General features: G+C 40.1%; 1 protein-coding gene across 3 annotated transcripts; it reads right to left on the bottom strand.

Moving 5' to 3' along the window:
* Positions 1–6: 6 nt before the first annotated feature.
* LOC144649210 (uncharacterized) lies at positions 7–15,508 on the bottom strand. Of its 3 annotated transcripts, none has more exons than XM_078508669.1 (14): positions 15,353–15,508; positions 14,201–14,222; positions 13,787–13,875; positions 12,231–12,287; positions 11,107–11,179; positions 10,149–10,580; positions 9,568–9,942; positions 9,063–9,263; positions 8,616–8,816; positions 7,793–8,131; positions 6,655–7,056; positions 5,535–6,236; positions 5,123–5,143; positions 7–4,953 (listed from the first exon to the last, which is right to left on the bottom strand). In XM_078508669.1, exons 1-14 carry the CDS (start codon positions 15,353–15,355, stop codon positions 44–46), a joined length of 7,827 nt encoding a protein of 2,608 aa, XP_078364795.1. In that variant the 5' UTR covers positions 15,356–15,508; the 3' UTR covers positions 7–43. The 3 variants fall into 3 exon arrangements, with proteins under 3 accessions (XP_078364795.1, XP_078364796.1, XP_078364798.1); XM_078508670.1 differs by having other exon boundaries at positions 9,072–9,263; XM_078508672.1 differs by lacking the exon at positions 9,063–9,263.
* Between the last annotated feature and the right edge of the window lie 983 nt (positions 15,509–16,491).

Below are 16,491 nucleotides of genomic sequence, written 5' to 3'. Positions count from 1 at the left end.
ATTTACAACGTGAAGTAGTTCATGCAGTGTCAAAGTGTTTCATTTATTGTTGCGGGTCTTTCCAGATCGTCCCATCCTCCTTATAGTAGGGACCTAAGTTCCAAATAAACGTTTCGTGATTTCTCCTTTCTTTGCAAACAGGCTTGTTACTTCGCGTACACTTTATACACACATGCTGAAGAGTATCGCCTCTCCACGAATGTGCAAATGGACAACGGCTTGTTGATGTAATGTCAGAGCCTAGGCTTGTATGAATCTTGCACTCCTTCGACTTCTCAGCTCCAAGAACCCAAGAACCATGGTGAAGTTTTCCTGTTTTGTCAACGTACCTGGGTTGAAATGCTTTCTTTTGATTTCCTCGAGTACCTTGTATGCTTTTCCAGTGGCGATCTTTCGCAAGGGACAAACTGCCAGCTCCAGCTGGCTGCTGCATGCTCGTGGCCTTTGTCGTCTGTTCCTCCAGTCTGGCGCTACCATTTTGTAGAGCAGTAGCATACGACACCCGCCTTGATGATGTGGCTGGGTGATGGAGGTTATCGGCACTGACCCAAGATGACATACTTGAAAAACCTCTGGGGCTTGAGGACAAAGTGGAGTTTGGGACCTTTGCCGAATTTTCAGGACATCCACTGGGTAGCACGTTAAGAAAATGTGGCATTGAGGAGCTGATTGGTTTTTCTGCTTGCAATGGGGGAGTACTGTATGGAATGCCAAGAACGTCATCCGATAGGACATCTTGGTTTTCGGGCTTAGCTTCGTCTGGAGATTGACTTCTTTTCGTGATTGAATATTTCAGTTCCCCCATTTTTCTCCTCCGCGAAACAAACGCGTCATAGGTGTCTTTGCAAGCTTCACCTGGCTGCTGCATTTTCGCGGCGTTTGTTATCTCTTTCTCTCGTCTTTCGCTTTCAATTTGAAGGACAAAAGCGTATGAAACCTGCTTTGATGATGTAGTTGGGTGATGGAGGTTATCAGCACTGACCCAAGATGACATACTTGGAAACATTTTGGAGCTTGAAGACAAGATGGAATTTGAAACCATTGTCGGACCGTCGGGACAACCACTGGGTTCCGTGTTAAGAAACTGTGGCATGGAGGAGCTGGTCGGTTTTTCTACTTGCAGCTGGGGAGTACTGCAATCGAATCCAGGAAAGTCTTCTGATAGGACACCTAGGTTTTCGACCTTAGCCGCGTTTAACCCTTGACTTCTTTGTGTGATTGAATATCTCCCTCCTACCTTCGATTGAATAATGCCCTTTCTTGAGACATTTGTGTCATAGGTATCTTTAGGATTTGCAGCATCGAATGATGGAAAATCGGGTGATACACTTTCACTGATTTTGCGTTTCATGATGTCGTAGGTGTCATTGTCGACGGGATCATACGCATAGGGACCAGCAACAGAAAAGCCAATGTAGAACCACAAGTCGTCTTTACTTTCTTTTGGGTAACGTGTGTCATCAAAACGTAGTTGAATTCCTTGGTACGTTATAACACCTTTGAAGTTGACGTCTTTCTGGCCGCACACGCGTTCCAGCTTCTCAGAGATCTCCTTACTTCTCCAAAAGTCAGTCTTACTTTCCCGCTTTGTTTCTAGCCATCGAAATTCTTGACTGTTTGCAATGGCGTACAACCCAATTCCTTTTCCAAGAAAGTACTCAGCGCCAGATTTCCGAAATCCTATTCCCGTCTTCTCTCGAACAATTTTGTCACACTTTTTAATCGATACCTTTGCGGAATGGCTGAAGGCAGCGAGGCTTCCATTAGGAATTGGAAAGTGGATCATGTAGTTAAAAAGGTGAGCCCATTCAGAATTGGGATACTTCGCAACCCACTTGCTAACAATTTTGTCCAGTTCATCAACGGCTGGTCTTTCATTCAGACGTAAACATGCCTTACAGCAAATTAACAGATCATCGTGGCTCCCATAACCACGAAGACAAAGTGCTCTGAGCAAGTTGTAAATCGACGACACATCTCCATCACTTAGGTTTGCCCACGAGCTGTACGGGGTCTCGTCATGCTTGAAAAGGATGTCTTGTACAATCTGTTGGTAAAGAGCGGGTGCATCCCTCGGTAAAGGCGATGAAAGCATTGGAACTTCCACGTCACTAAGCTCACTTCTGTCGAAACCAGTAACCTCGTAAAAGGTTCGTCGCAGCTTAGATGCCCTTATTTTAGCATTATTTAAGCCTCTGGTTGCGTTTTCGTCGTAAGTGGTCATTTGTCGGAGCTTAACATCCCGGAAGAGCTCATTGAAAAGATTAAGTGTCGTAGTGCTGAGTCCCTGAAGGTAGCTGTGTTCTTCCTGTGTCAAGGCGTCTTCCATCTCTCTAGGAATCTCGGATGTCTTCAAATACCTTGTAAAACTTTCACCCTCGGGACGAAAGAAAGGTAATCCTTTGACAATTTTAAGTAGGGATACGATTGCTTGAATTTTTCCAATCATAGAGTAGTGGTTTAGTGCATGCGTAGTGCTTAGTGCTTTGTCATACACATCCAGTGCTTTGCGACATATGTCAATCACTGCAGGCAAAGAGCAAGAAAGGTTAGGCAGTTCCTCTGGCTTGAAATCTCTAAGTTGCAGGAGGTACAAAACCCCTTTGGTCACGTAGTGATGACTGTACTTAGGCTGCTCATTTATGGCGATATCCACCGCAACGTGTGCTGCTTCAATACCAGTTTCTGGCATGGGCAGTTTGAGGTCTCCTTCTTTGATCATAGTCGTGTGAAGACGATGATGCATCTCATCAGTTGAGTCCATTTCATTCGCACGCATCTCATAACCCATGAATCGAGCCAACTGTTGCCAAGCGTATGCATTCTCCTCCGTTTGGGAGGCCTTCTCGCAGATTGTAATGAGTAATCTGAGGGCGCCTCGAATGCCATTGTCCCCTTCCAAGATATCCACTATCAAAGGAGAATACCTTGTACGCACTTCATAAAAGCCAACGACCTCGCTCTCAAAGTCAGAATCAATAGTACCATCATCTGTTGCTAGATTCGCCAAAAAAACTGGATCCGAAATTCTCTTGCGATCCAAGAATAGCTTGAAAACTTGCTCCTTCAGAAACTTGTTCACGTAGGCTTTTCCTTTGTGGACCTTTTCCAAAAGAAGTATCGCAGTGTTTTCGATGCTTATTCGCGACGTAACAACCTCACTGACGAGAGAATGTGCTGGTCTCCAGCCGTAGTAACCATTTGTTTCATTGAATCCTTCAAGCAGAAGGCCACCAAAGATCTTGTGAATATGTTGCATTAATGCGCATGCTTCTTCGGTTTCATTGCTGGCTTCATAAAGAAAGTCACTGGCAACTGGGTGGGGGAGGATAGCGCGTCCGTCGCTGTAATAATGAAGAAAGCAACAGAAATTTAGGACCATCTCATGAATTTCTTGAGAATCGCCCAGAAAGTTGAGGGTACTATTGATATGGTTCTGAAGCCTTTTCTCGATCTTATCGTAGTCTCGTCCGAAAAGCTCCAATCCGAACCAAATGAAACGCTTCTCCCTTTCAAGTACCTCTTCTGCTCCCCTTCTTCGTTCACTGTCACTCGTGATGTTGATTAGAATATTTTTCACGAGGCTCAACTCCTTCTCATCTAGTTGTCGCAGTGTAGTTATGTCGAAGTCGGAGTTGGTGCTTAATTTCCCAATAGGGAAAGTTGATAGAATGACGCACTTAGTCTGCCTTTTCATAATCTCTGCCGTTAAACGTCTCGTCTCGTTCTCAGGGAAGTTATCGACCAGGACTAAAGCAGGAGGCGAAAAGCTTATGTTCTTTTCGTCATAAATGATTCCTTGGAGTTGGTCGATTTGGTAATCCGTAGCCGGTGTTATTGCCTTGACGACGGCACAGCGATATGCCTTACGTTTGTTCCACAGGATTCTGCGGCACATGGTTGTTGCACCTGATCCCGGTTCGTAGGGAACAGTGACGGTCTTCACGTGACAGCCAAGGTCCTTAGCAGGTTTAGACATGTACAAGGACTTCAAAGCATGCTCAACTTTTAGACTCGTCTCTTCTTCGAGCGTTCGTGGGATGCAATGGTTATGGAATAAATTTGTTTGGCTTGCTTGGGCGCCCTTGTAAAAGGCATTCCTTGCTTTTTCGATATCCTCTGCTAAACTTGGAAGTCGAGGATTTGGACTGTACACTTCAAGGTCATCCCATGAATGGATCACTTTGTTTAAAACTTCTTTGAGCTGACCAGTAAAAAAGGGAAGTTCAGTTGTAGCTCCTCTTTCTTCAAACTTGGTCGGCCCAACCATTTCACGAACAATTTCTTTAAGCAGCCTCCAGGGAATTCCGGTAACAGAACATTCCTTGAGTTCTTTCTGCAGTGAAGACTTCGAAGCCTTTATAAGCGACTCTGCCACATTCTTGCTTTCGCTTAAAATGGTGATACAGCTACTCGCTAAATTTCCAAAGATGCTGAAACAGCACTCCATCATGTCCACCATCTCTTGAACGGCGTTCTCACCAAGTCCAAGAAAGACGCACAAAAGCCGTCCAGGAGGAAAACAGAGCTTGTACGCGGAGAGAGCTCGATAGAAACAGTCTCTGGAACATTTTATCCAATCTCCTTTCTGCATTTCTTCATTGCTCAAAATCCAGGTGGTTCCTCTGGTTGGAAGGGTAAAATCCTTTCCAGATATCCAATCAGATGAAACTTCTTTGAAGTCATCGAGGCTTCTTAGTTTTGCTCTTGGTGCGTCTGTTGTTTCGTTGCAAACATAGTGCAAGCCATCTTTTTTCGAAGCAGCATCAAACAAGTCAAATACTGCAAGCCAAGGGATGTTTTGCAGGAAGGCCAAATGTGGTGTTCCTCTGTGCTGGGGAGGTAACTTGTTGGCAATTAGAATGTAGCCGAAATCTTTGAAGTTCATGTCACGTAATCGATCTCTTACCAGTGTACTAAACCTCTTGGTGTCGGAGTCATCCGGGATGGGCCCTGTGGCAGTGAGAAGAGGGAGCGTCGGTTTGGTTGTAAATGATTCTATTTCAATCCAAAGCACCGTTTTTAGAAATGTAAAGCTAGGTAATATTATACAGTGCAAATATTGAAATGAATATTTTTGAATTCCCATGCATAACCAATACAAACCACGAATTGTGCTTACCTTCAGCTGCCTCACTTATGCCTAAATGTGAACAAAAACACCAAGTAAGATTGTTATTTTAATTCAAAGCGTCCCACCTATCAGTATTATAAGTATAAAGGTCTTTTAAACTGACCTGCATCTTTCTCATCTTATTTGGCTGCCAATCTGGCATTTTACCCTTTACTAAAACCAAGGCTGCATTAAATTAGGAAAACAGGGCAAATAATTATTTCTGTATCTCTTGATAACACGACTGCACTGAAAAGGAAACGACTGCTTTTTTTCTTGTGTACGAGTGATGTTTGAATGTAGAGAAAATTGTTTTCCACTTTCGGTGTTCAGTTTACAGTTACTGTAAGTATAGTTAATAGGCTTCAATAACGTAAAACCGCCCTAATTCAGAGTACAACGAAAAATAGAAAAAACTTACCAAGCTTTGCCTCTCTCTTCCATTCCTTGTACTTTGCCGTTAGAGGTTCCTTCACTTGCCTGTTAACTTCATGCTGCTTCACACTACTGGATGCGCCATTTGTTCGAACAGCAACGTCATCAAATTCGTCTTTGTGTACTTTGTAAAAGTCACTCAGCGCTTTCTTTATGGAAGAATCCTTATCAATATTGACTCCTCGTTTCTCAGTCCAGCGTTTGCTATAGTAAACATTGTCCTTGCACAATTTCCAATCTCGAGTAATCTCTATTTCGACGACATACAATTTTGTGGGGCTTCCCTCACTTGTTACAGGAATGAACTCTAAATTGACACAGTTCTGATCTCCTCCTTTTTGAAGCGTGCCGTCGTCGCTCTTAATGTGGTCATCAAGGACAAATTGAAAAGCCTTCACTATGTCATCTATGACGTCTTCCACGTAAAGCCCAAGAACCTCGCCTCGTTTAAACTTTGAACATTGTTCTTGACAATCGCCAACTCCAAAATAGATGATACCTTTACTATCAGCATTTAAGCAGCCACAGATGAACTTTTTGGCCTTGTCCATGATTTTCCAAGGAAGTGTTAAGGGTTGTGCACTTGTAAGAGATTTGAATTCCACTTCCCTGTTCTCTTCTGCATCCAAGACGAAGCCTTTCTGATAAGAGATGTCCTTCCCTTTGACTCCAAACGGCCTTGGGTTGCCTGCATCAAAGTTTTGACATGAGTGTCTTAAAAACTAAAATTTTTGCTTCTAGCTTGAAACCATAACTGTACTTCTTTTATACATCCTGGAAAGCTATTAACCAGAAATATCTCTGTTATGCGTCACATGCACACAAGGGGTGACCTTTTATTTTTGTTGCACCTTTAGATGCAAGCATCTTAAACTGAATAGGTACCAATCAGAAGAGAATCAAATAACCTGTAACTGCAAAAATACTTTCCTCAATTAAGCGCCTTCCCTGGAAAAAGCGCCCCTAATTTGGACACCAGAGACTACAATTAATTGTCCAAAATTGACCCTACTTTTCTGATTTTAAAAAGAAAAAAAAGAAAAAAATGAGATTGTAATAAATACCACGAGTACTTATTCAATTAAATGTTGTTTATGTATACTTACACTTAAAAACCGATTCAGTAACCTCCTGGTAGCTTTCTTTTTCCAGTAAGGTATTTTTTCCTTCTCGTTCAATCCCTTGGTTGGAACTTGTTGTTGGGATTTGTTGTTCAAAGGAGGTGCGCCTACTTTCCTTTGCATCGTGACTGGGGAGGACTGTTTCAGTAAGTGTTTTCTCTGAACCAGAACTTTCTTCTTTTGATGCTAATGGTTCGGCCGTGTCTGAGATAGCAACGTCACTTGCTGCGGTCTTCATTGCAGTTGGTTCAATGTCTAGGATATTGCTGTTTTCGTCAATCAAAGTGGTGTCCCCTCTTAAAAACTCGCCGGCTATATTTTCCTGTTTAAAGTCGAGCTCCTTCTCACCTCCTTTTGGGTACTCGTCTGAATCATTCGATGCCAGGCCTTGGTGGAAAACATAAAAACAACGCAATCATTCCTCCATTCACAGCCGTCCATACGAAATAATGAAACACGAATGTTTCTGACAGAAATTGAATGTTTAAACGCATATAAATGTAGGATATGATTGCAACAAAATACAACCCACAAAATAAAATTTACAAAATAAAAATTGGTGACCTTTGATAAGCTATGTAAAGACGTTTGTTTGTTTCTTTAAAAAAACTTATACATTTGAAGATAAGAATGTGAAATCCAGCAAACAACCTAGACACTAATATACCATTAGGATAGATCAGGATGATGATGATGATGATGATGATGTCGCTTGCGCGTTGCTACTGAAACACTCTCTTGCTGGAGATTCGCAATTAACTAAATACAGGGGCACCCAACGAATCATTTCGGTGAATATCTGTTCAGAATGCTTGCTATCTTCTCAGATTTTCTTAAGTGAGATTTCCCCTCAAAAATTTGTAACATGGGAAATATATAACACCTGTTGTTAAAAATGTTGTTTTGGGTATGGAAAAATACAGCTACGATTTTCGGAAAGGTAACAAAAGCTCTCAAATTCGGATAATAAATCTTTACTCCCTAAGCATTCCTGTCTCTTTAATCATCTTTAACATCCAGCTAGAAAATCCAAGAACATTCAACTCCCAGGCCTCACGGACTAGAAATTAAATTAGATATTATGCATATTTTGTAGTGGTTGGACAATGTAATAATCACTCACTTTTCTCTTCTAAAGATGTCTTTTCTTTCTCACTCTGTTCGTGGCTTTCAACAATTCCCACTAATTTAGACTTGTTCCTACTCTTCTTTCCGCCTTTCTTTGCATTTGATCGGCGAGGGTTATCTTCTTTATTCGAACCCACTGAGTCGGCCAACAAGGCAGGAAGCTCCGTCTGTTCAATGAAAGAGCCAGTTTGCTCGGCTATGCATGTCTTATCTTCAGGCTGATCATCGACAACAGTTTCCGTAGAAACTACCTTTCCATTTACTGCGTTACCTTTTGTGGTATTTTCTTGACTCTCGTTTGCTGTTTCGTCGCTTGAACTTTGGACTTCATGATCTAAAGTATTAATTCATATAATAGAAGGAATTGGTTGTTTTTAAAGGAAGGGAATTCGAAATCAGGCACGCATTAAATTGCGTTCCCGAGTTATAATCAAAACATGCAGTTGGTCACTGAGAAAGAATACCTTTGGTGGGCAAGTAAATCATAATAAAAAACCAAAACAAAATATTACATACTACGTATATTGCACGCATATAGAGTTCTGATATGACTGAAGCAAGGGTTTTCGACGAGAACCTATCAAGTACTAATCTTCCATCCCATTTAGGTGTCTACTCGATCGCAGGTTACAGCCCCAGCATTGTGCCGGGATTGATGCCCTAACAATTGACCTGCACCCACTTGTACACCTAAATGAAACCAATCAAGGAAAGCAATTAGTGCAGCTTTCATAGCATTAAACTGACTAGTACTTGGCACAAAAAATCCCTGAGACAAGTATTTCAATAATCCCCAATTTCTCACGAGCAGAACTTACCCAGAACATTGGACTGGTTGATTGTCGTCTTCAAAGCTTTGCCGGGTTTTTCACTTTTGCTTGTTTCGTTTTCATGCAGATCTTCACACAGAGCAGCAACAGTAGTGACTTGGACAACCCCCTCATTTACGGCTAAAGGTGATTCCTTTTCCTCTGCAAACTCTCTGATGGAGGACCCGTTAGAATCTTGAGCTTCGTGATCTGTTAGGAAAAACAACGAAACTTTGAAACGGTTGATTTTCTATGACCGACGGGACTCGTTGGAAGACTTCTTTAAGTCATGATTGGTACCCAGGAATTGTCGATAGACTTTGCCTGTTGTGGTGCTTTTATGTATCCAATACTTCAAGAATCATGTCATATAGTTTAAGGAGTCCAGAGGGTTGAACAGAGTAGATCGTTTCATATATCACAACTATTCCTCCATAAACAGGTTCTCATACCCACCTGACGTACCACTTTGATAAGGTTTGGAATCAGTGCATAAGTGTTCTGTGCGTTTTTCTGTTCTGCACGCTTCACTCTCAGCTGCAGCCTGATCATCAAGCACATTCTTCCCAAGGAAAAAAGCCGTTACATTGTGGTCTGTGCCTTCTTCTTGACAAACATTGGCTGCAGTATGCGAGTTTCCAGCTGGTGCAGCGGAATCTATTCAAGTCCACAGAATAAAGGAAATCAAACTATGGAACCTGAATTTATTCTGTTATTTTTTTATATATGAATGCTTTAAAAGTGCTGTAAGGCAAAATTTATGCTCCATAAATGAATGCTCTGATAAAGAGTTTGCATTCCAATGGTGAATTTCAGTTTGCCTTTAAAAGGATATCAAAACATGTTATATGTATGAATTATTCCGCCCCAAGCTTAGAACACTTACACAAAAGAGATCGTTCACTTGTAATTCAGTTCAATTGTAATATCCGAAATGCCATTAGATATGCATCTGAAATACCTGTCTGGAGGATGTGCATGTCCAAATCATCGTTTGATGGGCTACGTTCGTTGTTTGTTGTCATAGCGTTGTTATCTACTGTAGTAGCTAAGGGAGGCGATGTATCTTCCTGATCATTTTCCGGTTCCTTTGCTTTGATCGCCAATTCCTTGGAATCACTGATGCGGCTATCATCGGTGTCCATTTCATCACGCTGAACTGTAACTGTCTCTTGGATTACCTCAAAGGTTCGTCCTTTTTTGCAAACCTCCTTTGGCTTTTCGGGGCCCAAGGTTCCAGTAAAGTACGCTTGTTTAGGTTCGTCGTTCTTGATCTCGATGGTAAAGGCGCTATCAGCTGTTTTCAGCGTCGGTGTACTTAACATTTCTTCCGTTTCTGGTGATTAAACAAGAAACGTTATTAGCAGCAAGAGCAACAACTAAACAACGACAACAAAAACAAAACAAAAAAAACTCTACATAGTGTAAAGAATAAGTGCCGAGCAATCCAATGCGCATGCTTCCACGTTGTTTGATTATTCGTTGCTTTGTCAGCCTATAGTTTCCATCAATTAGACATTCTGCGTATTTCTTTCCACTTACCAGACTGACATTTTTCGTCGATTCTCTGATTTTGAAGCTCCGCAGAGTCTTGCTTATTCTCACCAAGATCTTCTTTTTCAAGGCATTCGCCTGGACTTGGCAAAGGAACACTGAGTGTTGCATCAAAAGGGACTGATTTGCTGGTTTCTTCCACTACGGAATGCACGACGGTCTCAGCTTGTTTCTCCTGTTGTTGCATGGCAAATTTCTCAGTATCCGACCTAATGCTGATGGTTTCGACGACCTGATCGGACATTGGTAGCTTTTCTGCTTGTGTAGAGTCGGCATTTTTCGATTTAGTTGGCGTCAGGTCAAACGGACTATCACTTCTCCCATCTTCCTCTTTATGAGCGTTCTTCAAGGTTATAACCTCTTCAGACTGTACATTTTCTTGACGTGGTGGCGTTTCTAGTCCAGGGGCATCTAACGTTTCTGTTGACAATTCAAAAATGATTCCTCAGTCTGAATTGTTTGATGACAAGCGTTAAGACAAGGTACATGTGGGATCGTAACAGACACTACTTGTAACTTATGTAACAACACTGACTTCAAAAACAAGTGTTCGGCTGATGACTGAGATTGTGCTTAATTGAAACCTGGACAAATGGTTACGCAGTAAGTAATGAATGCATGCCATGAGTAAATGAAAATTAAGAAAGGAAAAAAGACGGTTAAACGAACGATCGAGCGAACGAATGGGTGGATGGATGGATTGAAAGATAAACTGAGGACACTCACCGTAGTTTTGAAAGAAAAATTAACACTTCTAAAACAAAGTTGGTTTAAAAGTCGGCACAGAGATTTCGATCAAAGGACGATGAAACGAAAAGTCCGACCAAACGAAGGAGCAAACGAACGAACGACGAACGGACAAAGGGATGGATGGCTCGATGCATGGATAGATGATGTTACAAAATTTATATTTTCTCAACTGGAGTGACTTTCTCAGCTTTCTAACCTGCACGTTTATGATACTTGTTGAACCAAAATCTGCTGAATATAAAGCCTTGGCCAAAGGGCAACTTTAATTCCTGTTGAAAGAAAAGGAATAAATTAAATAGTTATGAAAACTATTACCCCTCATAGCTTAATCAGTTCCGCTCTTAGCTGAAATTAAGTTTCAGCCGGTTACTAGTGAACCGTCAGTTTCCACATGTTTCTAAATCGAAAACTGTTAGTAACTTTACAGGCACATGTGAAGTTCGTTTTTTCATAAATTTATTAATACATTTAAGATATCATTCTTTAATATGATCAAAAGTCGGTAGAAGTAGTAAAAACAGTGCTGTCCGACGCTTGATATAAAGGACACTGTCACGACATGCATACATTCACCTTCACTTCAAAAATTTAGGAGCCTAAAAACTTAAAGAAATCTACGAATAGTAGTCCAGTTTTGTTCAAAGTTACTATGCCAGTGTACTGAAGTTACAAACTAGTGATATGTATGAGATGCCATCAGGAACTTTTGATCTAGACTTGAAAAAGTCAGGTTGTTTTGTTTTCCAAGTTCTGCACTTGTGGCCTGCAAAACAGAAAAAAAAAACTTACAACGACTACCATCGTCGTCCCATCGTCCTTCTGCTACACAATTCACATTATCTTCACCTTGATGTTCTTAATCAGTACACTTCGTGTACGAGCAAGAGAATTTTGCCAATTTTAGCACTTTTTACTGAAAAGCTGAAACATTCCCGTGACAGCGTCCCTTTTAATTAATGATACTACCATCATTATCGATGAATGTTTCTTTAGGGTTGACTATAAAAAGTGAAAACATTATGTTTGTTTCTTTTGTGACCACCACTTAGGCCCAAAGATCACAAAAGAAAAAAATTATTTTATTGTTTGCGCTCATGTATATCATAAACCACAAAGAAACAGCCACTTTTCTCTGGTGACCGTCCTTGATAATATTATCGAAGCGCCGAAGCGATGTTTCGATCATAGCATTAGTTAGGCTGGGCACATCCACTTTTCTGCAGCTGAAAAGATAGAAAGCTCATTCGACTGCCCATTGAATTGTAAGTCATCATTTACTAAAGCAAACGTTTCTGTGTAGATTTAAAAACCCATTCTTACCTTGATGAGAACGTTTTTAAGTTCTTCTTCGGATTTCATATAAAACAAAGTGGCATCCTAAAATAAAACAAATTGAAAATCCAATAAAGAGCAATCCTAGCAATACAGTCAATAAGTCAAATGAGAAAATATCTGTCTTATGACAATCTCAAATGTATCGTGAACGCCTTTGTTATTTCACGCCTGGATTACTGCAACAGTACACTTGACGGACTCTCTAAGCTTGAGCGTGATAACGATTTTTAAAAAGAACCTAAAAACATTTCTGTCATTTCTTTTGGTAACAGTTTTTAACCTAGTCATAGATTTTAATAATTGCATGTTTTAGTTAAATTTTTAGCTAGTTTAATATTTTAACTCTTTTTAACTGAAAACTGATTTTCTGTTTTTAACATCAATTTTACTTTTATCGTTTTATTCTTTTTAATCATGTAAGGGCATTAAGAATTAATAAGAACCTTTTTATTATTATTATTATTATTATTTTTGTTGTTATTATTATTATTATTATTATTATTATTATTATTATTGTAATTAAATTTTTAATCCCTTTGTTTTTATACTTAATTTTAATTACTGTCATGCGCTTCAATACATGAGCCTCTGAGTTAACGAGAAATTCTCGAAACTAGAAAGAGCACATTCTTAAGTTCCAAGTTTGAAAACAAAAGGTTAGATACCTGCTCTATAAAGCACATTCAAATACAAACGTTTTAAAGTAAATGTCACTTGACACTTTTAAAAGGGAAATATTTTGTTCATGATTCGTCTTATTTCACTTTCACTTTCACTTTTCACGTAGTTACTGGATGGTATATGGCTTCCGTACGTTTGTGAAACATTTGTATGACATGTAATGAATGCTAACAAGGAAGTCATAGGAAGTCATTTCCAAAAATGATTCTTCTATACGAGCCGCAGAAAAGAGAAAATGTGTACTCACAGAGATAAACAAGCAGACTCACACTCAAGCCGATCTGATGTACATATGGCTGTCTATTGACAAAAGTTAAAAACTTCACTGAATTTTTCGCTTCAAGTCACACTTTCGATAACCACCTTGGATGTTTTCGGAACGTTTTGTCCTGGCTAAGCAAGTGCATGTAGTTTACGTACCAAGAGCAGGGCATATCCCGTTTCGTTAAACCACACACAATGAAATATTCATTAACTGACCAATTAAAGTTAGAAGGGGCTAGCTCACCACAACTGTCAAATTCAGCGATTTATGCTATTTAAAATTGAGTTTAATGCGAAAACAGCTGCATTGTAATTACGCATTAACTCTACCGTTAATTTACGTTTATATTTGTATACACTGCTAAGAATCGGGGAGAAAATGTCTTGCCCAAAAATATATCAAAAATCACATGGACACTGCACAAAAACTTAAACCCCTGCACCCCTCCCCGCTCCCCCTCCCAGCCCGAGTGTAAAGTGTTAACGATTCTACCTAATAAAATGCGAGGTTATAGCCACTAAAAAACAAACAAACGAACAAAGAAACAGAGATGCAAACAAATAACAGCAACAGATTTAAAGTCCATTAAAGTTACCTGCAGAAAGTGCTCCTTGAAAAATGGTTTTAAACGAGCGAGTTTGAGCTCATCCAGGGCAGCAAAGGCCCGCTCATACTCGATGTCATCTGTGGAAGTCAACAAACACAATGATTTTAGCAAGAGAGGTCCTTAAAGCTTTTTTAAACCTTTTTACAAGATATCTTAGTAAAAAGGTTTCGAACAAAGCCTCAAAGCCTCATTGTGCGTAATGTCAGTCTATGATCAAAGGAAAATACAAGACCATAATCTGACCTCTATTTGGTTTCATTTTAGACATTTTCCTAATGTTTATTTTGATCAACATTCTGAGTTATTCGGTTTAATTTCGTCTAGGTTCATCCAATTAACAAACATTATTGATCCCATCGCAACTGAAATGCAATTTTACAAACAGACTTGATAGTTCATTACCTGAGTCTTCGTTCTTTGACTCCTATTAATGAAAGCAAAAAAAAAAAAACCAGTTATATCCAGTTATATTAAATTTACTCTTTACATAGCGTGACGCTGCTTTTTTATAAATTCAATTATTAAAGAGCTGGAAAATAGGTTGCTAAATTTCACAAAGGAGTATGTGCGACTGCACAGCCGGTCGTTGTGGGCTTTCGAATTGCTTTCGAAAAGAATACATCCTTCCATCCGCCCGTTCATCAGTTGGCAGATTGGTATTCACAAACAACTATTAAAATCTGATCAAGGTCTTTTTAATGGGCTATGTGCATCTATGCGTGACACCCAAGCTTGTACGCGTCCCGGGCAGAGAAAAGTACGATGATCGACGCTCTTTCAACGGAGTAAAAATAGAAAGTTGCAAAGAAACGAATCAAGGAAACTATACGCTTTCCTCCTCGCAAGTTTCAGCAGAAGCCCAAGACCAGATGGCTAAAAATTAGTGTAGCCGCAGTGAAGCAAAGTGAACTCAAGATGGAACTGATGCATGGTCTGTCAGGATAAATAAGAGTAAGATAGCAGCTTGAGAAAAAGAGGACCACACCTGCAGCGACGGAGAAAGCAGATAGAAAGCAGAGAAAAAACTTGCAGGATGGAACGAGGCTACAATCATGGCGAGACCTACGGCCTTTCGCCTCTACCTCCTGCGCAAATTGCAATAATAAAACCTTCACCGCCGCGTTTTGAAACCTCGTGATAACATCTTCCATTTTACTAACATAGCTCAGAATGGAGAGCTGAACTAATGATTCGAATGAATGAACTGAGAAGATTTAGTGTCGTTGAATGCAGAATGTAACAGTGCAGAATGTAAACAAAAAGAGAAATTTACATTTTGTGCAGACAGAAAATAAATAATTCTACGATTTCTATTTTGTCTAACCGAACATTTTGCAACATAAGTGAAAATCATTTTTGCGCCTATCCGAGAATCAGTACCTATTAAGGCTTTTGAAACAGTCTCAACCAATCTGGCTGGTTAATTCAATACCGATAACATTGTTTGCTCCTAAGAACAGCTCAACTATTGAACGGCTGAAAATCTGCTAGACGGCAAGAGTAGCAAGTTTACTTTTATCGACGAGATCCTAATGATACCACTTAAAAACTCACCATGCTTTTAACCCATATATCAGGCCATCAACCTATGATATTTTCTCTTTTATCCTTCATTTGCAGTCCGGCTATTTTAATCAAGCCCACCACAAAACTGCACTGCAAGAAGCCATCGCTGAGTAAGAGTTGTGCCTGACCTACCAGTCGCATAAGTTAATAGTCATCAGACCTTTTCTGGTGGGGTATTCCCCGGTTTTCTTAATATGGCATTGAGAAACTAATGATGTCATGCGGAGCCAATGGCAATGCTTCTAAATTAAGCTTTCTTGGAAAAACGTTCTCCTGTTTAACCGTGTCAGTAGAATAGTTTTTTTTTAATCATTTCTGTCACGCGTGATCAGTGTCCATTTCTGAAAACAGTGTCACCTGATCTGCATTCCGCGTAAGTGTAACCACAAGCACAGCGAGGACAGCTTCGATACACGCATTTTTCTCGTTGTACTTTCAGCTTGCGTTATCATGTACAATTCTTAGGCTGTATTTGTAATTTGCCTTTTTTCCGCAGGCAATGAGTGGAGTAAATAAATAAAATAAATAAATCGTCTTTATTTTACGAGGGTAGCACGTAATAGTCTCGCGAAAGAAAGAGGCGAGAGACGATTTTTTTTCTCGCGGACTATTAAAGCCGTATAGAAAAAACCCGCCATTTTGTTTGCGCGCTAATTATTTACGCGTAAAATTATGCGCAGTAAGAATGCGCAATGCAATACAGGGCAATGGCATGGTGTTAGCGACATTGGACCACTATTCGTACTTTCCATATGTCTTTGGGCTCTTGAGATTTTGAAGTGAAACTGGTGACAGTGTCCCTTTAAAGTCGATCTGTTTGAATTCTGTAGTCCTTAAATTTAATTAATATTAACCTGCAAAATCTTTGGATCTTAGACAATTAAATATTACGGAATTGTAATTGACACATGGGGTTTTGTTCGGCGAATGTAATACCATTGCAACACAACAAATTACACACTAAGGCCCGGGCAAAACGTCGAACTTCACATGAGTCGAACCTAATGCAAATGAGCAAAACCTATTGTTTTTGGTCATTTGCATTAGGTTCGACTCATGTGAAGTTCGACGTTTGGCCCGGGCCTAACCCTTTTCTATTTCTGTTTGAGAGCCTTCAAGCGTATAGC

This window comes from Oculina patagonica, chromosome 4 (genome assembly GCF_052425735.1).
Source record: "Oculina patagonica isolate OP01 chromosome 4, crgOcupat, whole genome shotgun sequence".
NCBI classification, from domain to species: Eukaryota; Metazoa; Cnidaria; class Anthozoa; order Scleractinia; family Oculinidae; genus Oculina; species Oculina patagonica.
Note: the sequence above shows the minus strand (reverse complement) of the source record. Positions and strands in the feature narration are given on the sequence as shown.

What these genes read in the sequence shown, in the direction of transcription:
- LOC144649210 (XM_078508669.1), bottom strand. An exon ending in GTCAAAGAACGAAGACTCAG is followed by an intron (nt 13,876 to 14,200) that starts GTAATGAACTAT and finishes TGACTTCCACAG; the next exon opens with ATGACATCGAGTATGAGCGG. An exon ending in TTATCAAAGTGGTACGTCAG is followed by an intron (nt 8,817 to 9,062) that starts GTGGGTATGAGA and finishes TTTTCCTAACAG; the next exon opens with ATCACGAAGCTCAAGATTCT.